The sequence below is a fragment of the Anomalospiza imberbis genome, chromosome 2 (genome assembly GCF_031753505.1).
Source record: "Anomalospiza imberbis isolate Cuckoo-Finch-1a 21T00152 chromosome 2, ASM3175350v1, whole genome shotgun sequence".
Lineage (NCBI taxonomy): Eukaryota > Metazoa > Chordata > Aves > Passeriformes > Viduidae > Anomalospiza > Anomalospiza imberbis.
Genome location: NC_089682.1, coordinates 77,807,793 through 77,832,526, shown reverse-complemented (window position 1 = coordinate 77,832,526; position 24,734 = coordinate 77,807,793). Strand labels below are relative to the sequence as shown.

The window sequence follows — 24,734 nt, the reverse complement described above, 5'->3', positions numbered from 1 at the left end:
TCTGTAGAGAGAGATTGTGATTTATTTGTAGTTCATTAAAAAATATTTTAAAAATACAGGACTTGAGGTCAGCTTCCTTTACATAACGTGCATTGACAATGCAAACCATCCTTCTTCTTTTTGCTTTTCTATCTGTAAAAGAAGAAATCAATTGAGATTAATATACAGTGTATTTCCCATAGACCTGTGTGTTAGGACTGTTGTCTGCCATTGGCACCATGGAGGGAGTCACACCACCTACGTCAAGTCACACCTACCTTAATAAGTTCAAATTTCCCTTCTAGGGATTTATAGCTTGCTGTCAGGATAGCAAGTCCTGGACCATAACTCTGTTCTCCTTATTGGTCCTAATAATTTAGGTTATTTTGGACACCAGGAAATAGGTTATTGATATGTCCTCATGGTTGCTTTCAAGCCTATAAACACCTCATTACTAGTTTATCAGTATGTACCACTGCAGATCTCCCTGTGAAAGCATCTCAGCACAGTCTATCCTTTTCTTTCCACACCAGGAGTCAGAAATCTAGACTGGGGCTTTCTTTACATTTGGATTTATTCATCCTTCAGCAACTGACTTGTGCAACAGCTAGGTAAGAGCTTGCTTGCCTCTTGACTGTGGCTCTACCAGTACGTCATAATCATGGTTTGAAATTCTCTGCAGCCACCAGGGAAAGACTTCCAAAGGTTTCCAGTTCAAACACACAAAGATACCACAGCAGAAAAGGGTTACTTATAAACAACTCTGAGGCAGAAAATAATGACTATCACTAGTTCTCTGGTCTCTTCTTACCAATTGTCTGTAATCCAACCTGTCATTTACTGAATGATAATAGCCGTGGGATATTTAAAACAGGACAGATCTTGCCTCCCTTCATCCATCTTATGATTATCTTTTCCCTTTTATGACAACATATTAAAATTTTCTGGCTGAAGATTTTTCAGTCTCACCTTTGGTCTTTGGCTGACAGAAGTTAATTTGGCACTTTCTGATGTGGCACTTAAAGGCTTGCTGGAGTCTCCTACAGTCCTGGAAATATTCAAAGTAAGATTTAAAAAGTGAAAAATGGAAGTGACTACTAGAATAATATTTCTGATCCTGAGTTAAGACCCCTCATCAGCAGTCAGCAACAACACGTTTCATCTATCTTGTGTCAGATTGCAGATATTTTAAATACAAACAAAGTAAGTTGTGAAAAAGCTATTAGACCTTTGTCCCATTTGCAGAATTTAATGTGAGGAAGTAAGGGAAAATCCACAAAGCCAAAAAAACACACTGCAATTTCTCCATTGTGTTCAATTTCTGCTGTATGTGTAAGTATGATACTACAAACATGAAACAGTAAAGGATGAACTTTTACCTTCTTATACTGGTCATACTGGCATGGGGAACACTGTCATCCTTGGAGCTGTCCGCAGCCACTGCCGTGGGAACAGACACTTCAGCTGTCCTCCGTGCATTTTCTAGGTGATAAATAATTGCTTGATTCTGATGAGAACACAGCAACATTGCACAACATTCATTTTGTTTTACCATTTTTTCCAGAAGCATCACAACCTCTTCCCAATTGCAGATACACAGACCAGAAATAAAACATTAGGTTGAACGTCAACCTCGCACTCACTTTCTGAAAATGACTGACAATGAAAGCAGAGACTTGGAGCAACTACAGACAATGCTCACATATATAGAATGATCCTTACACAGTTAAATTTTCTGGTTTTTGGCAATTACAGGCTTAGAGACTTCTGATCTCTCACCTTTGTTGCTTTAAGATTTTACTTACTGTGCTGAATTTACATTACAACAGCCAAACAAGCATTGCAAGTGTTATGAACTGACCCAGGAGTCCTGCATAGGCACCTGCATGTAAATGCCCACACACTGCTCCCTCCTCCCCCTTCTTCCTCTCTTCAAGTCCCTCCCCCCTTATACATCCTCTGTGGTTTCACAAGGGGAAAGGACAGGTGTCTCTGACCTGTATATGGTCACAAGCAGTTCTGCTTATAATGACAATGACACCATGAAAAGATAAAGAGCCCTGACCTCCTGCAAAGTAATTTTTTTTTTATAGTTACATATGGCAGCTAATCTATGAATCTTGAACCAGCAAGTATATTTCCTAAGCTAATTTACCTCTTCACATGACTGGAAGCTCCAGTTATTCCTTTCTATTAGCACAGGCAGTAACTCAGCAAGACAGTCTGATGGAAAGAGTACCCAAAAGACAAAAACTAAAATGGGGTTGAGAGTAGGATGACCACTGCCATAAGTTTTAGAAGCCTGATGTAAATACTTCAGTCTTTTTCACCCAAGATTCTGCATGATAGAGGGCTGATTAAAAAGCCCAGTGCTGACCACCAGAGACTATCACAGAATCAATTAAGTTGAAAAAGACACCAGAGATCATCGCCTCCAACCTTTGAACACCACCTTGTCAAACAGACCAAGGCACTGTGTGCCACATCCAGTCTTTCTTTAAGCATTTCCAGGGATGGTGACTCCACCACCTCCCTGTGCAGCCCATTCCGATGCCCAACAACCCTTTCTGTAAAGAAGTTCCTACTAATGTCCAAATGTAGCACCTGTTCTTCAGACAAGAACAAAGCAAACAACAGGTTTAACATGAAGCACACTACTTGCAGCAGACTAATCACTAAGAAGATAACTTTAACTGAGGTTTAGCCAATACATTTTTAGCTCTCTGAAGTAACAGGTGTTTGTACCACACAGGCATTAACAAGTGTACTTCTGACCACAACCACTGATCCAGTAAGATAAGGACTCCCCAAAGGAGAAAAACACTCTCTGACTAGTTTTTGTTTCTCCTGAAGCTGGGTACTTACCAGTGTAATTCAGGGATGGGGTTGGAACAGGAGACAGCATTGGAGGGACCATGTCAGCAGCAGCTGATTTCTGCTGGTCTATCAACTGCAACAGTTTATCCCGTGCTTCTGTACTCTGGCGATTCAGCTCCGCTATTCTTTCCTCCAAGCTCCTTGATATCATGAGATGACTCTACTTGGATAATGGGATAATTACTTCCAATGAAATATTTACAATTTTCACCCTAAAGGAGGGCATACAAATATCTCAAGTATTTCTATGCATTTCATTTTCAAACTGAAAGTGAATATAATTATGTAGCTCTTCTGTGAAAAATCCGATTTTGGCCCTTTTACTGTCCTGTATCTAAGTCCTCAACTGATTAAACAGTACAGTATTTTATACTAGTCTTTCCTCAAGTAGGAAAAATACAGCTGTTGTCCATATAATTTGAGAAAAAAAAAACAAACCCAACCCCCACCCAAAAAACACACCTAAACCATAAAAAAACCCCAAAAACAACCACCCGCCCCAAAAAACCCACCGAACCAAAAAAAAAACACCAAACCCAATAAACATCCAGCAATTAACTACAATTAAGAATATACTTAATCAGAGAGACACATATTCAGGAGGGTGTGGGGAAGCAAAGCACGTTTCTGGCAGAAGTGTCCTATTTATGCCAGGTTTTGTTTTCTTTGACCTCTTCCCCTCCCTCTCGCTAATTGCTTCCACAAAAACAACACTTACTAAGGGTTTGCATCAACTTGTACAACCAAATGACTAAATATTACACAACACACCCCAGGGTGGAAAGTGACAACACTGTCAGCCTACATTTAAATGAAGAAATTAACAATCTTTAGGATCCTTAATTTAAAAGTCAATCAGCCACTGTGATAGAACAAAAGAAAATAGCAAGGGCAGGGATGTTCCTGTGATGTTAACTTCACTCACAGAGATCCTACTGAGTAACTGCTTAGCTGCAGGTTAATTTTTTTCCTCTTAAAACTGAAGCCTTCAAGGTCTCTCTTTCCCAAAATCTTTGGGAATTTCACAGAAGAGGACTGACAAGACATACCCAACAAGCACATACACTATGATCAAACATTTGCAAAAGATGTACTTGCACTAACTTGAATCTCATCTGCTTTTGGGTCAGAGTAGCAGAGGAGATGTATGACATGGCTTTAAATATGCATTTTACAAGCTTGACAAGAAGCTGGGGGTTGGTGCAGTGCTTTCACTGCTAACAGCATCCAAACTACAAGAGTTTGGATCACATTGCAACACCACCTCTTTCTGCAGCATAACCTTATAACCTTCTTCAGAACCCATGTACAACATAGGCCCAATATAAGAAACTACTGCTGATTTGCTTATGGAATAATAACAAAAATCACAAGTCTCCAAGCAAACAAATAGTAAGTGACAACATGAAAGACAAAAGAGCACCAGTAAACTATGGGAAAGCGGATCAGCAGAAAGGAGATCCAGCCTTCCTTTTCTTTTAAATTCTGACCTGTCCTTGTGAAGAGTCTGGACTGGGATCTGTATTTTGTGTCAAGTCTGGCTGATGCAGACAATCACTTTTGTCTCCAGGGACTCCTCTGAATTTGCTCAGTTGAGCTTTAATTAGAGCATTCTGCCGTGTGAGCTCAGCTATTTGTCCCAGCAGATCACCATTTCGAAGGAACTCTTCAGCTGTGCTGTTTTTTCCAGTGTCACCCGGGCAGGACAGATTGGTTTTCTCATGGGAACTCTCTAAGTCTTTGTCTGCAGGAGGAATTGGCTGCCTTCGAGACATGGGGCAGTTCTCCTCAGTTGTGCTCTGTGTCCTCAGGGAGGAAGGTAAGCTCCTTTCCTTGCATGGCTCTCTTTCAGTAGACTGGGAAATGGCTGCAAACACTAAAAACACAAAATAAACAGTAAGAACAGTGACAGGAGATCCTCACTGAGGAGACTAACAGTGACTTTATTGCATCAGGTTACTAATAATCAAGCAGGAATTTGAATTGAAACATCTGGCCTGAATGGTGTTACGGTACTGATCAAAACCACTCTATGCAATATCCTACTGTAAGAACTCACTAGGTGAGTATTTCCTATTGCAAAAATTCAAATTATTTAATTCGAGATTGACAAAGTAATCACTAAGAAGATAAACTGTTTTGAATTTCTTAGCTGACAGATCAAATAATACTTCTTAGTTAGTCTTCCATTTTCAGAAATTTAGTTACCTTACCTGATAAACTAAGTTTTCATTTCAGTTCTGATATTTATATTTGGTTATTAACAAAACATTTAGGATTCTAAAAGAAAAATATACAAGACTTTTGGCATGATAATAAACTAACTGCTTAGTCCCTAAAGAGCAAGCACTGCAGCCAACAAGAGTAGTGAGGTATTTTTTTGTGGTCATCACCAGCAAAGAGATAACACACCACAGAGACTTGTCTACAGTTACAGCACTGTCTGCTGCTACATGCTCCAGCAAAAGTCCAACTCGACTTTTGTTACCAAAACCAGATTTTCAATGCTTCATATACCAAATAGCCCATTCCCTCACAAGCTTTAGTTTTTGCCACTTGAGCGGAGATGAATACTTACAAATTTACACTCAAGTGTGTTTTATGAAGCTATGAGCATAAAGAAACATTCATTAAGTTTAACACTTGTTGGGCCATTTAGCATCAGTCTTAAGAGAAGAACAATATCTTTTAGAAAAATCTTGGCATACAGTTCTGCATTACTGTTTCAAATGACAGAAGAAATCTGACAGTTCTCAATGGGACTGAAACCAGACATTGCTCTTTGTAGAGCAAGACCTTCAGTTCATTTCCTCCAGATTGCTTATGCACAGCACAGCAGCCTTCCAAGTGGCTGAACTAGATATAAACTTCCAATTGCCCAGCCAACTCCTTAAAAACCAAAAGGACTTTTAGTTGTTTTTCTGACTTGGAAAAGGCTTACAATCCACTCCTGTACCCTCCTTCTTGTCCACCACCATCACTCTGGCCATGGATGTAATTATCTGCCCCTCAACAAGGGTGTTATTCATGGCCCTGCCATGTTCAGTGGGATGCATGTGCTTTCAGTGACAATTGCAGCAGGAAACAGCTCAGTGTTAGAATCACAGAGTGCTTCCTTCTGCTCACTTCAGCAAGGATAAATGAGAAACATCTTCCCTAATCACTCTGATGAACTTTCTTCCTCCCATGAACCAGAACTGAGCCATGGATACTGACACAAGACTGAGTTACCTGGTTATCTGGCAACACAATTTGACATAAAATTTCCTCAACCATTTCCTGTGTATTGAATGAAACCCAATGGGAACCTGGCTCCCACAGCTTCTAAAAACCCCTTTGCTGGAAAGATTGGCTCAAAGCAGGAGCACACAGCCTACAGACATCCTGTTGTGTCTGCAACATTGCAGAAACAGAAGTTCCAGGCTTCAGTGGTCCCACCAGTAAAGGTGATGGGAGGCTGGATTACACCATCAGCAAATGGAAATCTGAAATTATGTGCTGTAGGTCATTGACAAACAGCTTCAGCAATCACACAGATAAGGTAATAAAAATGAGTACAGAATAAAAATGTCAGTCTGGATTGCCTCTGGCAGGACTGCTGCCAGCAGATGGAAAACAGGAAGTGTAAAGGCTGTCCAGCAACAGGCGTAGTAACAAAGGAAATGCATATCTGGGTGCAGCAGTAGGATATTCCAGCTATAGGGCCAATATATCTAGGCATACAGATTAAAATTTTTCCATGGAAAATACATCTTCAGAGGTAGTGTGAGATTGAAACAGTAACACACAACACAGACTCCTACGTCTACTGCAGTCAGAGATCTCACCATTTGGGAGGGAAGACAATTTCTGACTGCTTTTCTGCTGTGGCGGGGACAACAGCACAGCTGGCTGGAAGACGTGAGCTGGGAAGCTTCTACCAGGTCTCATATTACCTGAGGCACCTGGCCCTGGGTGACATGTGAAAGGAAGTTCTTCCTGTGGAAATTTCAGCATATTTTCCCTATTGCCTCCTTCAGTCCTGGGCTCAGAGTAGGTCAAATCAGGTTTTTCTAGAGAAGAAGACAAAGCAGGGATAAAAGTTAAACAAATGAACAAAACAAACCAACCAAACAAAAAAAAGGAACAAAAACTACTTATAGTAAAATAGCAGTGTAGGAAAAATATCAATAACAACTCCTGTGTTCAGACACCTGAACAGACAGACAAGAGTAGTGTATGTTCCACACCTTTCTTCTGATGTCCAGGTACAGAATTCTTTCACTCAAGCAAATTATAAATCTTTACTGGCCATAAGAGCAGGAAGAACTCTTACACATAGCCTCACAATTTCAGGACAGTAGCATGAGATCTGTTTGTAGCTCATGCACAAGACTTACAGATACATGACTTGAACAGGTATCTGAGCTGCATTTGGCAACATTCTCTTGAGAAAATCAGACTTATGCACTTCTCCTAATCTCCCATATTATAAATTTGATGGTAACAGTGCTGTTAGAAAACAATTCAAGGCTTTTCTGAGCTCTGTTGACCTTATTATAATTTAATTCAAATGAATTAAATTCTCTTCAGTTAAAAAAAAATAAATTATTCTTCCTTTAACTAAGGAAGAGATTTGAAAATTCTAGTGCTGTAGAATTGTTGAATGTGAAGGTTTGGGTGTTAGGTTGGGGTTTTCTTGAGGGGAGCTTTTCTGACTTTTGGACTTTATATGTGGGGGATGGCTTCATTTTGTTTGCTTTTACAAGGCCTGGGTCAATCACATAAAAAAGGATCTGGTATGTGGCTTCTTCCAAAGAAGAAAATCCTTCCAGGAAGAAAGCTTTTAGCTACAGGAAGATTCACAAAACCAACATTTAACTATGGAATACAAGTAACTCTGAGAAATCTTGGGAGTCTCACAATAAGTTACTGACCTTGGGAGCAAAAGCAATGCATTTAAACAACTGACCAGGAAAGACAGCTGGGAGGAAACTCAGTGGTGAAAGGTGGTTAACAGTCCAAGGTGGATCATGTTTGGATAGTCTGGCCACCAATCTACTGGCTCAGCTCAGCCTGTCTCCATGTCACACATCACTCAGCTGACCACTCTGCTCTCACACAGAGTCACAAACACCAAGAGACACCTCTCTGACTGGTTGGTTCCGGGTCTCAGCTGCTGCTGTTTTGGCTAGCAGCGACCTCCAGTGTCTTATGGAAGAACCAATGTCTGACTGTCAGGATCCTCAGTAACAGGAACCCGAGATGCTGATTCTGTTGGGTTTGACTTCTTTGGGTTTCTGGAGTTCTTTTAGGAGCCTCAGAATGAAACTGACTTTGGCTACTCTTCTCCTTTGCTTGTGCTCACAGAAGAACCTATGGCCTGTGAATTTACAGAAGTAACATTCGCACTCTTGCAAGAGGAACTTGCGCAAGCAGGCATCTATTAAATACCAGATTTTCCACTACAGGGATAAAGTAACAACTCCTCTTTCATCCTTCACACATTCATTGTACGCACCTTGGCTGTTTGCTGGGCCTCTGCTTGCATTTCCAAAATGTTTTGGACTTTGTTCTCTTTCGGGTTCTACCAAAGGGAGGCCTTTAAATGCTTGTGTGAGACACATCAGCTTTTGATCTGTTACTGTCATGTATTGCTGAAGCTTCTTCTAAAGGAGGAAAAAAAACCCCATACACAGAATTACAGAAATGTGTGTTCTACCAACATAAATTAGAAAATTACATGCTACAAGAAGTCCTGAGAAGAGATTTGGCCTCTTAATACTACTGCATGGTTCTGTAGGATTCCAGTGAGGATTAAATATTTTTGTTTCCATGTTTCTTATTTATAAATCATTTGTTTTGCCTTTCTTACTCATGATGTTACTTCCTCTCTAAGGTTTCTTAATTGCATCATTCCCAAATGTAGCCAATCATCAAATCCACCTCCACTGGAAACTAAAAAAAGGAAAATGTAGTATTACATCTACTCATTGCTCCAGCAGCGTTAACAGTATAGAAGTGTGAAGGAAGATGCCTAAACTTTTAGATGGATAAAGTAAAGGTCAGTTTCACAGAACCAGCACTTTCTCAGACTTTGAAGTCAAATAAAGAGAAACAAGCAACTTTCCAAACATTTCATACCCATACCTGCTACTGTAATTCTCAGGCTCCTCATTCAGTTTTATCACTTTCTTTCTGTTTATGGTTAAAATCTCCAGAACATGAGACACGGCACCTCAGCCCATATTTGCAACAGAACTCAGAATTCTAACACGTTATCCTGATGGGTAAAAAGCAAGGGGGGCTCAGTACCTGCATAGTAATGTTTTCTTCCCTTACTTGAAGGACCTCAGCAGTCAGAGCATCAATCAGTTCTCTGTGTTCATTCAACATCTCCTTCTGCTGCTGCCTCACCATCTCCTTCTCATGCAGCTGCATTTCAGCCTAAAGATGGAGAAAAAAAATGAAAACTTACTATAAACCAATACAGACTCCTATCTGAAAACAGGAGTCATTATGACATCATAATGTAACAGCTTTTCCCACTACTGCTAAACTTCATTACCTTCATGACAAAATCAAATTATCTCGCTTTGAGAACTGTCACAGAGCTTACTGTGTATCTTTGATCCTCCAGGACACTGCAGGGAATCCTTGCTCTTCTGCCTTTACAGGATATAACTAAAAGCATTTTCTCTCTGCACAGATACAGTTTCTTAAGTCACTGAATCTTCATGCAGTAATCAAATAATTCCAGGTGTGCTGATGCTTGTCAGTTTCCCATGCTACTTGTGCCTAATCTTTAATTTCCTAATTCATTAATGAAGACAAATTTGATTAAGTAAAGGAGAACATACTTCTTTTCTAATGTTTTCCAACAGAGAGAAAAAGTTCTAGAGAGTTTTAAAGGTATGATAACCAAACAGCTCTGCATTCACATGAAATGAATGAGTAAATGACTATTTTTGAGACTAACTCACAGATACTACCACTAGACACAAAGACAGACACCTCCCTTAAGTAGGAGAGGCAAACCATCCATTTTCTGTTTCCCTTCCAGCTAGAGAGAAAAGGATTTTTTGTATTGATCCAAGTGAAGCATGCTGGCTCAGAAAATGGATTAAAAAAAACCGTACCTGGTCTTCTCTTTTCAGAAATCAAGGACAACACAAAAGAAGCACTTCTACCCTGGCAGGAGCAATGAAGCTTCTGATGCCTTAGATCATCTGGATGAGCTACTCTATCTACTAATCCTACCCAGCACTAACCTAGTCTTGGAGGAAAAGCTTCCAAGCAGCTCTGTCTTACATTTATGCACAGGGAAACCATCAGGGTTAACAGCTATTCCTATCCCCAGGCAGGATTTAGGTCTGGTATACCCTGAAAGAAGTATTTTCATCCCAGCCCACTGCCAGGCGTGGCTCTAATCATGGGAGCTTTAACACTGCACCAGAACATGCAGCAGACAGGGAGAAAAGGGAAGCACAGAGCCAGGGAATATGCCCAGAATCTTTTTGTCATGTGGGTCTGTCAAAGAAACAGCTTTCTCAGCAGAATGAGGGAGAGGAGGGAATGATTAATTCTGAATCTGGAAGGTAATCTAAAAATTAGTTTAGAAACCAAGTCAGATTTATCCATTTCCCTTTAAGAATTTCATATGGTTTTGCTAACATTCCAAAGTTTCTTTTCCTCCTTTTCTCTAGCCTCTTCCATAGTCACTATGTCCTTCTTATAGGTGTTGGCTTGTTAATCACTTAATAAAAACACTTTCATGGAAGATTCCTGAATTCAAGTTTCTCTTCCTTCTTTTTAGATACAATTTTAAGAATAAATCAGGCAACATCCTTTATCGCAACCCTTCTGATTTTCTGCAGCAAAACTGGAAGGAGAGGAAGGGAATCTCTAAAAACTTTGAAACCTCATGAAGACTGACTGTCTGACTGTTTAACTAAAATCAGGAGCTTTCTAAATATCCCCTGCAAAGTAAATTTTTTCAAAAGCACTGTCAATTATAATTCAGGCATTGGAAGTCTGCTAACTCTGTTGGTTAGGCAAGACAGATGGGGCACACAAGTGCTTGATCTATGTCTAGCATCACAGGGACCAGCTTTTATGAAACACTCAAGACAAGCTGGGCTTCTTCACAGCAAATTCTTGAATTATAATTGTAATTAAACCTCCCTGCAAAGGAGAAAAGTCGCTTTAAAATATGAATGCAGTATCTATCTCAAGCAAGCCTGAATACAATTAACCACATTATGCAGCTTGAGTGACTTTGTAATATTGCTCAATTAAAAATTTAGGTAGTAAATCTGTGTGTGTGGCAGACAATTATGCAAACAATCGACTTCTGGAAGGATGGAATGGTAACAAGAAAAATGAGAGTAGCTTTGGAAGACGTCTGAGGGTCAGGAATAACTAATTTCTGTAAAAAAATTAAAGATTATCTAAATAGGATTATAACAGCAATTACATTTATAAACATAAACTGGATTATATTAAATTTATGTATTACCAATAAACAGAAAACATTCTACAGAATGTTACAGAAAAATTCTAAGATCCTTCCTTAGGATCTTAGAAGAACCAAAGGAAGGTTCCTTAGGCAAAAGAACCAAATTTAATTCTCTGCTTTGGTATTACAATTTTAACAAAAACAAAGCATTATTAACTTTTTTTTAAAATGTAAGACTTTCTCAGCTGAAGTCCATCTTCTGATGATAGTTGCTTTTCACTATTGGACTGATTATTTACTATTTACTTCCAGGACTTAATCAAAGTAAATTATTCCATACAGATTAAATACAGTGTAATACAAGGTTTAAATTATTATACATCTGGTAAGAAAAAAAATAGAATTTTAAAATAAGATGGGTTTCCCCCTTTCATTTATTATACCCTCCGAAAAGGAACCAAAATTAGACAAGTTCCACATTCATTAGAGATCTATTACCTTTGCTATGAAATAGAGCATTAGCATTTAGATAATATACTCTGCTGCACCTATTAGGAGTGCAGGAACTGTCAGAAACTAGTTTAAAATGTCACATAGACCAAATGAATCTGTGAGGCACTGCTGCCTCTTAATAGCTCTGGGATACCCTTGAACTAGAACACTTTTTGTTGTTCATAAAAAAAAAAAAAAAAGCTTCTACATGGCACACAGGTGATCTTTATGGAATTCCATTAATTCCCAGCTGTGCATTGTTACAGTGAGCACTTTAGGTCATTCTTGCTTAAGGTAGTTTCTGTTCTGGACAGTAAAAGAGGACTGAGGAATCCCTCAAGGAAAATAGGGGATTTGGGTCCACTGCTCTCATGACAACAGCATCACCTTTGGGAGGTGAAGGAAGAAAGTGAATTTGCAAACAATGCTGTAGTTATTACCCTGCTACAACTCTGAGTATATGTAAATAATAATTTTAAATTATTTCAATTGGTATTTTCTGCCCTTACATACAGAGACTTCCACTGCAGTCAACTCCTCCATTTTCACTAGGGATACCAATTCCTATCAAACCAGTTCCCGACAAACCAAAAGTTTGAAGTCCTAATTGCATGCAAACCTAGTAATAAGTAATGATAATCAGAGTTCAATGTAAAATGCTTGGAAGCCAGAAAAGACCAAAGTTCCCATCTGTAAAATAACTTTACACCCTTCTTCACTCTCTCTCCAGGAGCAGTTCTAAGTCTCTCACCTCTTTGAGGTAGCGCATCAAGCGACAGAGAGCGTTCACCAGTGACAGAGTAAACCCAGACAGGCCTTCACTCCTCTCTTTTTTTGGGACCTCACGACCTGTACATCGCTCATATTCCTCCAGTTCACGCTCTACTTCCTGGATCATGTGGTTGAGAACATCTAGGCTGGGTTTGTTGTCCCTCTGAAGGTCAGTCTGGATTAAATTAGCTGGAGAATCACCTCTCTTCTGTCTTGCAGAGTTCTGTTCAGCTTGCTTTCTTTTCACTGAAGGAGAAGAAAAAGAAGTAATTGGAATTTCAACTTGTTTAGAGATCTTTGCAGTACCAATGAAATTGCATTGTTTATTGAAGTAAATCAAAGGAAATGCCCTCTCTTGCCTTAAGATGAAACAGACCATCAAAGAATGTCCCCCAGTTACTCCAGCAATGTTCAGATCCTTAAAAACACATTTTTTGCTGCCACAGTAGTACCTCTCAAGCACAACTGTTTGGCGCTTTTATCTTGGATACACCTGTTTGTACTTTTCTCCTTTCCAGTTAAATGCACGGAAATAGTTTGCTAATGAAAAACGTCAGCTGCTTTCTCGTACTCAGTAAGCAACTCTCCTTTCATGTTACAGCTTGTAACTGATGTCAGTCCTCACATACAAACACACAGAATATGGGGACTGAAATGCATCCTTAATCTGTGCAGCACAGAACACAAATCTGGATCAGAACAAGAGAAGTTCTGCACAGGAGAGAACTCCATGACCAGCAAGGTAATTTGCAGCCTCAAAGTGCTGTTTTATGGTTCCCAAATTCCCATGGACTCTGCTTTGCCAATGAACGTGCAGAACACAGGGGAAATACACTTTACAAGGAGCTGTGGAACATCCAGCCTGAGAAATGCTCAAGAATCAAAGACTCCCTCATCAAACTTTGGTATTAGCCCTGCAATGACTCCCAAAAATCCCTTCCAACCCACATTTTCTTACAACATTAAGGACCTTGGACAAAGGGTATTTTATTTTTAGAAGTACTTAACTCTTTGCTGCAATTTGCTTTTGTTTCCTTGAGTTTGGGTTCAGCACTTGTCTCACAGTGTCACTGGAGTCTACGGACTCTTCTTCATCTTCATTCCGAAGTTTTGAATGGGTTCTCTTGATTACACTGGTAGCATTGAGGGCTGATTTAAACACAAAGAGAAAAAAGTACACGTGAACTATTTCACACAAGTTCTTAATAGTAGCATGTTCTAGAGTAACTTTATAATAAGAGCTGGCTTTTTAGTCTGGAAATATATCTGAGCCAAATCAGCATACATTTCTGTCTCTGACCCTCACTCAGGAAAGAACTCCAGACAGAATCCTATGAACAGCTCAACAACCTTGCTGTGATTTGGCAAACCCAACCTGAGTTATCCAATGAAGGAGAAACAGTTGTTGGAGTCCGAGGCACATTGGATTCCTGTGATAAGGTGTTTTTTCTCACATCCTTTTCAACCGACAACGGAGAACTCACCAAGGAGTTTTCTTTTCTCAACAACCGAAGTAGCCTACATTCAAAACAAGAGTAACAGTGCATTGTAACAGGTCAATGGCATCATTGCAGATTATCGGTCTTGACAGAGCTCCTAAAATGATCTGCAATTGCTCAGGTGAGTTCCCTGCTCACTTTCATTCCCAGTCTCAATGTTACAACAAGGCCTTTCCCTGGAATTCTGAGATCAGGAAAGGAGGGCAAAGGGAAACAGAAGAACTAACTTAACTATACCCATTCAACACCCTTTCAACTCCACCCATTTCCAGCATCAAGCAGATGGAAACCTGAATGGATGTATTTGTACTGACCTGTCAGAATTGATGCTGGATTTGAAACCCAAAACATCATGGTGTCCATCTTCTTCTGATAATGCTTCCTCCTCCTCTTCATTAAGAGCCTTCTCAAGAGACAACAAAGAAAACAAAACAGAATTCAGAATAAGTTAGAGACCAATTTAATGGAATTGTTTCAAGAAAAAAGCCAAAAACATTTGTTTTAATCTTCCCCACAGAAAACATACTTAAAATAAAAATACCACAGAGAAAAAAACCCCATACCCACACCCCTTTGTAAGAAGTTGTGGGGGACATTAGTACCTAAGAAACACTGATACTGACAATTGTCTCTGTAAACAACACAGCAAGTGACTAATTCAATAACCAATATTTTCTTTGTATGATTTATATTAAATACGAAAATCCATGCAAACTAGAGGATAAAAGCTGTTAAGGCTGTACTAAAACAGAGATACAGCAGGTAAAATATGGAAAAGCAACCTGAATCCATACCATTTGTAACATTTCAGTCATTTGACATTACAAGCTAAACAACTTCATAATGAGACCTGCAAAATTACATTTATAATCTGTGTGTAAAATGCAACCAGAACAAAATACAATCCTATGTACTACATTTACAGCTAAATACAAACAACCAAATTTGGAATCAGGGTTGCTCAAACTACCAGGTTTCTGAGCTGCTGGGTAGGTTTCATCAGATAGCCTTTAACTGTGATTTTTGTAGGCACATAACTCACAGAAGCTTGGCACAAAATCAGTACCTGTTTCTTTTAAAAATTTCAGCTTATCCTGCAGCTTGCATCCAGTGACACAGCTTACAAAGGTGTTGCAGTTAACTTCTCATTAAAATACCAGAAAAACAAATGCCACAACAAAATACCTAACACAGAAATACCATAACTCAAGTTACAGGTATTTTTGTAAGACAGTAGGAAATGGAAGTAGAGAACTGTGGGAATATGACACCATCACTTTTGCTCCTAACAGCCTGTTTGGTCTTCATCAGAGGGAAGTTTTCTGGGAGCACCACATGCCTGTTCTCAAACTCCAGTGAGCATTCCTGGTACAATATGTTATTAAAAGAAAATGGAGTACAAAGGCAAACTAAATTAAGTTTCATACAATTTTAAAATTGTTTACAACAAATCTGAATAAATGTAAAATAATGTGAAATATTAAAAGTTAAAACTGTAGGAGTCATCAAGGCTGTGGATTGAACTGGGACACAAATGGCTGTGTCCCCATATATGCAGACAAAATTGGTAAATCAGAGACATATTCTGAAATCTGACAATTAGTTAAGTGACACAGAAGTTCTTCTCTTAGACTGTAATCACATTTTATTCTTTCTGGGAATTCCAGAATTTAAAAGGGAGGGCATGCTAATGTGAGATAGCTTCTACAAGACATAATGATGTTTGTTTTTCATATCCAATAGTTAAATCAAAAAATCACAATTCCCTGAGTCTCACAAAAGAAACTCACCTCTGTTTAACCTTGTCTTCTATGACTGTTATCAACAATAACCAATTTAGTTCTGCTTGGAAACTCTTATCTTTGAATAGTCTTATTTTTTTTAAACAAAAAATCCACAGGATGTGTATGCATGGAACAAAATATACATTACCTGGGAATCCATGACAGATTCACTAAGGATGGAAGGCTGACTGGGAGGATGATTTTTTTGTACAATGGGTCCTTGAGATGATTCTAGGTCACAGTTAGGAGCCATTGTTACATTAGGAAAACCTAGAGGAATTAAACAACACAGGGAAGAACACAGAGGGCTTGGTCTGCACTTATGTTGCAGGACTTTGTATTGAAAATCAAGCTCCTGTACTTCACAAAAAAAAAGTGTCACAGGGATGTCACTTTAAACAACCAAAGACTGACTGCAGGGTTAATTTAATACACTGGGCCACATACCCAGCTTTTGTCCTTCCCACCTGCATAAATTCACTTGTGCAGAAGCAGCTTGCAGGATCAAAGTCACCAGGAACAAAAGAGAATGGCAGCCTACAGAGAAAAGCCCCTAGGTTTAAGATTTCATATACAGACGGCCAATCCTGCCTTCCAGCAGCACAAGGATCCACAAGCCAAGTTAAGAAAAGGAAAAGCTGATATTGCTGATAAATCTTCAGCCATATCCAAGAGCAAAGAGTCAGCTCATGCAGCGTTGAGAATCAGAATTATTGCAGCAGCTCAAACTGGTGCTCTGCACAGGCCAGTATCTTGGCTGTGAAATGGTAAGCATGGAGACGTTTCAGAGCACCTGATGTGAAATTCCACAGTGGAGCAATACAGTGGAGTAACCAGCCATCAGTCACTCTCCCCTGCCACAGGAGGTGATAGCCTCAACTGTGTTTCAACCAACATGAACAGGATCAATCACACCGTGTTAGACAAGGAGATGAAAGCAGTTAAAAAGAATGCTTTGCAAAGCAAGACTATACATGGAAAGCAAGGAGATCATCTTAAATGTGGTACCACATAGAGAAGAGATGTTCTACCTGTTCGTGTGCGAGGAACATCCTCAAGCAAGTCTTTTGCCACAGCCATAACCTGATCAGATCGTTCCAATACATCTTGCCAATGGTACTGATCAGACAGAATCTGAAAGTACAGTGTTATAAGGAAACTTTACACTGAGCAGACTGATCACTTCCTTTTTTTTCTGGAATTGCTCCTCTAAACAGTTACCAAGAGAACAGCCAACAAGAGAACATTTGCCAAGTTGGTATTGTGCAATTAGATCCTAAATAAGATAGATCAGAACACCATACTTCATTCAGAGTAACTAGAATTCATACTGTTTTTCTGAAAAATTAAACAGTTATTACTTCTGAGGCCCCCATCAGCACTGACTCTCTTTAGAACAAATCCTTTCACTCCCTCTTCTCCTCCCAGCCTGACACAAGAAGCTGGGTATTTATGACATGCTCATCCAAAATAAAAAAGGCATATATAGCAATCTAAAAAAAAAGAAAGCATTCCTAATAATTTGATCTAAATGTTCAGTCATAGAACACTTACCTACATCTGACACCCAAAACATGTACTATTTGATTATATTCAAACCAATTCAAGCAGACTTGTGTTACTCAGTCTTGCCTCCTGAAAATCCTACCTAAAACTTAAGCCACATACCACCAAAAGTTCCAAAAGAGGTAAATACAGCTGATTACATCTGGCATCAGAAGACATTTTGGGAATCTCCAGAAGATACAGCTTCTGTATTCAAATTCTTTCTCTAGTATTTCAAGTCCATCACAACAGGTTCCTCCTAAGGAAGGATGTCTTGGGAAAGCAAAGCAAGAGGCATCCAGTTACCATGAGCCAAATGGAGCTGACTGGGGATGGGGTTTTGTGAGCAGAGCACAATTAAAGCTCCTCACTGATGCCTGGCTTCATTCAAAAGCTGGAAATTGAAAACTAGTAGAATTATATCCCACAACCTGGGGAAAAGGTAGATATTCTTAAAGACCTGAGAGCAGATATGTAAGTGATCTCCTTCATTGTGGTTCATCAAATTGATCCAGAGACTGAGTACTTCAGAAGACCTCACAGAAAAGGCTCATGTATGCCCTCTACTCAAAATTTGAAAACTGACTGACAATTTTTGCTCCTCCAAGAATCATAAGAAACTGTTTTGAAATGGTTCCACAGTACTCTACACCATTATCTCTACACAGTTCTTTTCAATGTCCCTTGGTAAGTTTGCTGGCTTACATTTAGCCTCATACAAAAAATTCTAGGCAATGGCATTTCACTTGTTTTTCCTCAACCCCCTATTTTACTACATGCTTTATTATGTCAAAGTATTCCTACATATCTGAGTTTCATGTTTTTCTAGTCTTTTGAACTTGCATTGCACTGCAGTAAATTAGACTTCTCATAATAATTTAGCAAGTCAGTGAATATTCATCTTTGAAACACTTCACAGATCTCATTTTTCAGACCACTGTTCAATTTTCACATCTGATACAAACTAAATCTAGTCTTTCCATCTGACATCAAAACAATGCAGATTTTTAGACAGTTATTATGCCAGATGGGCAGAAGAAAAAAATATAGCAAGAAAAAAAGGAAAAAAGTTTATATGACTAATTTCCTGAAGATAATTAAAATTAGAGTGATGTGTGTAATCAGACAAAAATTATCTTGATTAGTTTGTTTTTACCCTCCTCACTAGATCTTTTTTGGCATCAGCAGGTTCCTAAGCTCTACTCTCCTGCTGATCACGTTATGAATATTTTTAGAGCATTGCTCCCAAGGTAGATTAGCTCACATTTGCTTGTGATGAGAAGAAAAGTGGCATCATCTTGTAACCCCTTTAGGCCCATTTACATGCCCTGGACAAATTAACTGAGCAGTGTGCTTTGTCCCAATTTAGTATCACCTACAAATTTCTTTAAAAATCACCTTCCCTCTTGTTTCAGACTGTTTTCAAAGCAAAATAAACAGGACTCATCCTAAAATCTCTCCACTACAGTAATCTATTTACCTCTACTCTTTGTTGCAATGCACTAACATTAATTGTTAAGTTGCTAATAAGTTGCTACAGGACCAATCTGTGTGGTACCTACAAATTCACAGCCCTAAGTTTCAGAGTAAACTCATTATCTTTTCATTCTGATTTTTATGCAGATGAATCCCCAAAATATTAAAATTTTGCTTATCTATTTTGTAACTCTTTTGTAATGTCTGTCTGTTCAACACACAACTACATGAGAAACAACACTAATTGCAACAACTTCTCAGTGTTTGTCTTTGAGTATTTTGCAGTTGAGCAGGATTCAAGAGGCTTAGAAAATTACACTCACAGCACTAAAAGAAAAAGATCACCAAGGTATCAGAGACAAGGAAACAATTCTCAGTGATTGCGCTCTACCAGGAGAGACAGTCTTCACAGTTACTTGGAAAACAGGACCTGGCAATCAACAAGATTTAAGTTAGGGAGAGGTGAAAATAGTAACTCTATTTTGTTTTTCTCTACACACAAGAAGACACCAGTGTTTGAAACAGCAGCAGCCAGAATTATTTCATCTTGCCTAGCATAATTTCCTTTTGTCTTCCTTTTCACTGATTCAGAAGTAAACACAGAGTAAACTGAATAACTATAAAGGGGAAAACCACTCAGGAGGATGTGAGATTTGTACATTTTCACTAGAAACAGCAACAAATATAGAAGACTATTTCCTAAACATGAGTTTCACATCTGCAAAAGAATTAAGTCACATAATAGGTAGGCCAGCCAAGTATTAGAAAATACGGTTTAATTTACCTTTTGTGACACAGAACTTATTTCTGCATGGAAGTATTATTGAAACTAGGCTGCATTAGGGAAAGTCATGTAGAGGTTCACAGTGGTTTTTAAATATTCTGCTGAAATATCCTTGGCAGAAAAGTACCAAATTAACTGAAGTCCAAGTCTGAGGCTTAATTAGTTAAATATCCATAATACAAAAATTCTACTGTGATTGCAGAGAAACAGGGGTCTAATAGAAAACTAGGTGGTGATCTTCAACTCTGAGTATTTGCATTTGTTTGTCTATGCTTGAATGTTCTCAGAGATCAGAAAGTGTCTTCTGAAAAATTACAAAAGACAAAACAGTGAAGATTGTGACAGTTAGTCCACTGCACATTTACATAACTAGCAGATCATGTTTATTTTGACTGCTAACTTAACATTGTTCATCATCATTCTTTACCAGCAGGAACAATTCTCAGCCTGTTCCAGTACAGAGGTATGAAAGCTAATTTTCAGATGACTTTTCTGAACACACGGAAGGAGCGACCTGCCATGTGAAAAAGGAGATCTACCGCCACTTTTCAGTGACAGCTACTCTCTGTAACTAGGCTTAGGTTTAGTGCTACAGTTCAATATTCAAAAGCAAATTCAATAATATATTTACAGCCAGAGTGCTTTAGAATTCTGATAACAAGCTTTTCAATCCTCAGATGACAAGCTTGTCAGCCATAGCTCATCAATCTTTATTGCGTCAATTTTCCTCCCTTAACAACTTCTTGCTTCACCCTTTCAGCCCCCTTGGCACTGCACTTTCTCTGTTTAAACAAACCATGTGCCTCCCTGATAGAGAAATGTTCATGTTTGCATCAAAGAAAAATGTCAGACATGAGGAAGAAAAGGTAAGCTGGCAATAAGAACCAAAAGAATACATATACTCTTTACAACAGTTGAACTCTGCAAACAGTTCCAGTTCGGATGAAAAGAGGCCTGCAAAATTACAAAGTGCATAGCCAGGCAACCTGGGTCAAATGTGCAATTCTAGGTAACAGCTGGTTTGTCAGACAGTCTACTCCAATCACTGCATGCATGCAGCAACGTGGAAATCAAGTTGTCCAACAAGAGGAGCAACTGTGGCTTCCTTGTGCACGAGCGGCTTTCCAGGAGTGCTGCAGATCACCTGCAGAAGGCTGCAAGTGCAAATTTAGCTCTCACCTCATGCATCAGAGCCAATTTCCTTTTCTCCAAGGAATCTGCATCCAGTTGCCTTTGCTTCTTCCATTTTCTGTTCAGTGCTTTCTCTTGGAGTTCCAGATGAGCCAATGCTTTGTTTTTTGATTTGTGTATTTCACGGCGACGGAGCTACAGAAACATAAAAGAAATAATTTCAAAAATCAGTCTTAAGCAAAATTTGCAGAGCAAAGCTAACGAGCTCTTCTTGATTTTATCGTTCATGCACCAAACATTATTTATGTTAACCTCACAGTAGTGCCAATGACAATCTCATAAACATCCACAAGTGTAAAATGCCATCAGTATCATCCAAATTTAAAGCAGTTCCAAAGGTGAATGGGGAAGGTCTCAATTTCTATCTGCCCTACACCACTGACTCAGCAAGAGTTTTCTCAGCTGTAAAGGGAGGCAAAACCCAAACACTAGCACCTGTAAGTTGCATAAAAGGACATTGTCCAGATTTAACATTGTCAGTCACCAGACATAGTGTCTCCCTTTTCTAACGATTATACAGAAAAAATACAGTTTAAATACAAATTAAAGAAATTAAACATGTGAGGTGCTTGCTAAAGTCTCTATAAGCTATCAAGGTAAACACTTGTAGAATCAAGTCTTTCCCTGCTACTGTGACCATCTGTCCTGACAAACCTGTCAAAACGTATAATAATAGCTCATACTGCCTCTTCCATCCTGGTAATTAGTGCTATCAAGAAAATGTAAATACACATCTAAATACATGTAAATGCAATATAATTAAATAAATGTAAATGCACATGATCTGTTTATTGCAAAGAATTCACATACTTTGCAATCAACAGGTATAAAGAAAAGTATAAAGAAATTGTCTTAAATTGTTTAAATGAAAAATTGAGTATTTTCAGAATTAGAGAGGTTTCTCAGAAAAAGCACATCTTTCAGTCCTTCCCAGAAGAAGTTAGACCTTCAACTAAGCCACTGACCTTTCATGGATTCTTTTATTCTTTTATGATGGCACACAACTTATTGAAATAAAAACTGCAGCTACTGCTTCCCAGTGGGAACAGGAAACTGAAGAACACCAACTGCCAGACCTGGGGATGCCCAGTATCATAAACAAAAAACTAGCACTAAAGAGACAACACATTCAGAAGCTTGAAAAAGAGAGTAAGCATTGGCAGAAAATATCCCTGTAAGCATGGTAAGCACTTTTTATGTCAGACAACCAGGTAAATGTCCTTGCCACAGGGATAGAGCAGTGACTGCTATTAAACTTACAATATCCTCAGGAGTTGCACGGTGCACTGTCAAATCATGGACGGTACTCTGTGAAAAGGAACCAGGGAACACGTCAAGAGTCGTAACAGAGGGCAAACTTTTTTCTAAAGTTTTATTAAAAAAAAAAAAAAAAACCAAACAACTTTTAAACTGCAGTACAATTAGCCTGACACTATACTGCTGTGCACTTTCATGGCGCTGCAGAGCGTTCCACCCTCGGCGAGGCAGCCGCCAAAAACGAGACCTCCACCGAACCTGAGCGTGCTCTTTCCCCCGGAGATGCGGGAGGCCTGGCCTCTACCAGGGCCAAGGAAAGCAGCGGGGCCGTGTCCCTCTCGCACACGCCGTGTCTGCCCGCCCGAACCCACACGCAACCCGGCCGTTTCCACGGCGTAGCCCCTGCGGAGGGCGGTGGCTCCCCCATCCGTGGGCACGGAGGCTCCTGGGCCTTTTTCCCAGCAGAAGCCGCCCGGCAGCGGGGAGCACTTACATCCCAGTCCCGCTTGGCCGCCGCCGCCTTTCTGGGGCCCTTCCTGCCGGCGGTGCGGGGCCGCGGCCCGCGGAGCAGCGACATCGCGGGAAGGGGCGGGAGCGACGCCGCCGACGGCCCCGGCTTTGCTCGGCTCGGCCCGCCCCGAGGGGAGGGGCGAGGCGGAGCGAGGCCTCCTCCGCCTGCTCCTCCTCCGCCTGCTCTTCCTCCTCCTGCTCTTCCTCCTCCTGCTCCTCCTCCGCCTGCTCCTCCTCCGCCTGCTCTTCCTCCCGCCCCCGGGCCGCGCTGTCGCCGCGGCAATGCAACGCGGCTCCTGCGACACTCGGGCTGTCTGCGAGGCAGCAGCCTCTGCCCCCGCCCGCCCTCAGGGCTGCAGGGGACACCCCCCTCCGCCTCCCTTAAGTAGAGCAGTGCCCTGGCTGCTCCAGCCCACTCCACGGGAGCTGCTCCTGGCGCTGTCGGTCGTCTTCCATGTCGCCTCGCCTTGACTTTCCTACTTGTTCACTTTGCTATTACCCCTTCTCGCGACAAATACCCTCCAAATATATCCCTCAGTGTCCCTCTGAGGAAGCCTTGGAATTGTCCCCGTGCGAAAGTGTATTTGAGATGCTGTAATAGGTGGTTCCGAGCAGAATGTCACACAAGCCGTGAAAATAAGGCGATTGGAAATTGAAGAGTGGCCGTTGTTTGAATGTAACAAACAGATCTCGTTAGCTGTGCCACCGAGGAAGGGTGTACCTCGGTAGCCACAGGAATTTCTGGTTTCCGTAAAGCAGCTGGTGGTTCTGAAATGAGTCACTGAGTTCACAGATGGGTGCAATATATTCCCTACAGATTTACCCCAGTATATGCCACAGATCCTCCACTTCCCTCCACACAGGTGAAGACAGGATGTAATTACTCCAAAAGGTTGCAGTTAACATTTTGTGCGAAAAGTGCATATTATATGATTGGCTCTTTGCAAAGGAATACTATATGTGTTATGTTGTATTAATTAGTATTACTGTATTAACCTTTTTAAAGTAGTGTGGTAGATATAGTTTTAGGTTATAACATAATGTTAAAATAGAAACTATGCGATGTAAGATTTTTTTAAACTAGCTCAAGAAAGGGATGAGATAATCAAGAAATTCTTCACACAGCGATAACAGCAACAAGACACCTAAAGAGTTACTGCCTTCTTATCGGAAAAGACAAACATTCTTCCACCTCCTCTCCGTCTTTAAGGAGACACCAGGATTAAGAGGAAGAAGTTGACAATAACCAGAGAACACCCTTTGTTTGAAAAGAATTTGTGCATCATCTATGAGATGTATGAATATGCAACAGGCTACTGCTTTTAAGGGTTAATCCTTTGTTAGCATGTGTGCTTTCAGGGCTTAATAGGCCTAGGACTGGACTGTCCATATTTCTTTTTTTTTTATTGTCCTTTATTGTCCTAACTCTGATTGTCCAAATTCTTATTACTCTATTTTTATTACCATTTTATTACTATTAAACTTTTAAAATTTTAAAACAAGTGATTGGCATTTTTCACATTTTGTATTACAGTGTGAACATAATATTTTGTCTGTGGGAGCTGGAAAGTGAAGGCGGAAGGTTTGTCAGCTTTTCATTCAAAACTTCTTCCATTTCACCAAGATTTCCTGGTGCTTAGGGTCCCCATCAATGCAATTCTGGTTTTACCAGCATCACTGTAAGAAGATTCATGTGAAGGTGCAGATGGTAGTGGTTAATGTATTGAGGGAAGGAATCGTATTGCATGTGATACAAGGAGAAGATAGAAATCACGAGGAGAGAAAAAAGCATTAGAGAAATACTTTCAGAAATTGCCTCTAATGAAGTGCTGTAAATGTGGAGGTTGTACCTCGCAGCCTTCAGTTTCCATCTAGACACTCAACATAGATCCATATGAATCTGATCACCTGAAAGTGATCATCAGAGTTCAGCCTATGGGAAGAGAAATCCATGCCAAGCAATTCATTAATCTGTATTGGTCTGAAAATTTGGAAGCCAAAAGAATAAATCAAAGGCACATCTGGAATTCTCTCTTAACATGGCTTTAAATTGTCTTGAAGAACAAGGCCTACTGAAGAAGAAAGCAATAAAGGCGTAATTGTGTCATTACATCATCTATTTTGAAACCTCT

The 24,734-nt window shown here is 39.9% G+C and overlaps 1 protein-coding gene and 1 long non-coding RNA gene across 4 annotated transcripts; one reads left to right on the top strand and one right to left on the bottom strand.

Annotated features, from left to right (window-relative positions):
* On the bottom strand, nucleotides 1-22,731 carry SPICE1 (spindle and centriole associated protein 1). 3 transcript variants are annotated; one of them, XM_068181905.1, is made up of 17 exons: nucleotides 22,586-22,731; nucleotides 22,096-22,143; nucleotides 20,824-20,970; nucleotides 16,871-16,973; nucleotides 15,988-16,109; nucleotides 14,370-14,458; nucleotides 13,932-14,074; nucleotides 13,565-13,705; nucleotides 12,537-12,802; nucleotides 9,151-9,282; nucleotides 8,357-8,504; nucleotides 6,684-6,908; nucleotides 4,347-4,732; nucleotides 2,845-3,016; nucleotides 1,359-1,461; nucleotides 949-1,027; nucleotides 1-132 (listed from the first exon to the last, which is right to left on the bottom strand). In XM_068181905.1, exons 1-17 carry the CDS (start codon nucleotides 22,667-22,669, stop codon nucleotides 79-81), a joined length of 2,442 nt encoding a protein of 813 aa, XP_068038006.1. In that variant the 5' UTR covers nucleotides 22,670-22,731; the 3' UTR covers nucleotides 1-78. The 3 variants fall into 3 exon arrangements, with proteins under 3 accessions (XP_068038006.1, XP_068038007.1, XP_068038008.1); XM_068181906.1 differs by having other exon boundaries at nucleotides 4,347-4,723; XM_068181907.1 differs by lacking the exons at nucleotides 15,988-16,109; nucleotides 16,871-16,973 and having other exon boundaries at nucleotides 22,586-22,730.
* A 410-nt stretch (nucleotides 22,732-23,141) lies between these two features.
* LOC137466818 (uncharacterized) lies at nucleotides 23,142-24,456 on the top strand. Its single transcript, XR_010995288.1, has 2 exons — nucleotides 23,142-23,520; nucleotides 24,137-24,456. It is a non-coding gene; the product is annotated as an uncharacterized lncRNA (long non-coding RNA).
* The last annotated feature ends 278 nt before the right edge of the window (nucleotides 24,457-24,734 follow it).

Coding starts and splice junctions, on each gene's coding strand:
- SPICE1 (XM_068181905.1), bottom strand. CDS start 22,669: ATGTCGCTGCTCCGCGGGCCGCGGCCCCGCACCGCCGGCAGGAAGGGC. Junction 4,733..6,683: donor ATTGTCTTCCCTCCCAAATG/GTGAGATCTCTG, acceptor TTGTGTTTTTAG/TGTTTGCAGCCATTTCCCAG. Junction 3,017..4,346: donor CAGACTCTTCACAAGGACAG/GTCAGAATTTAA, acceptor TTATCCAAGTAG/AGTCATCTCATGATATCAAG.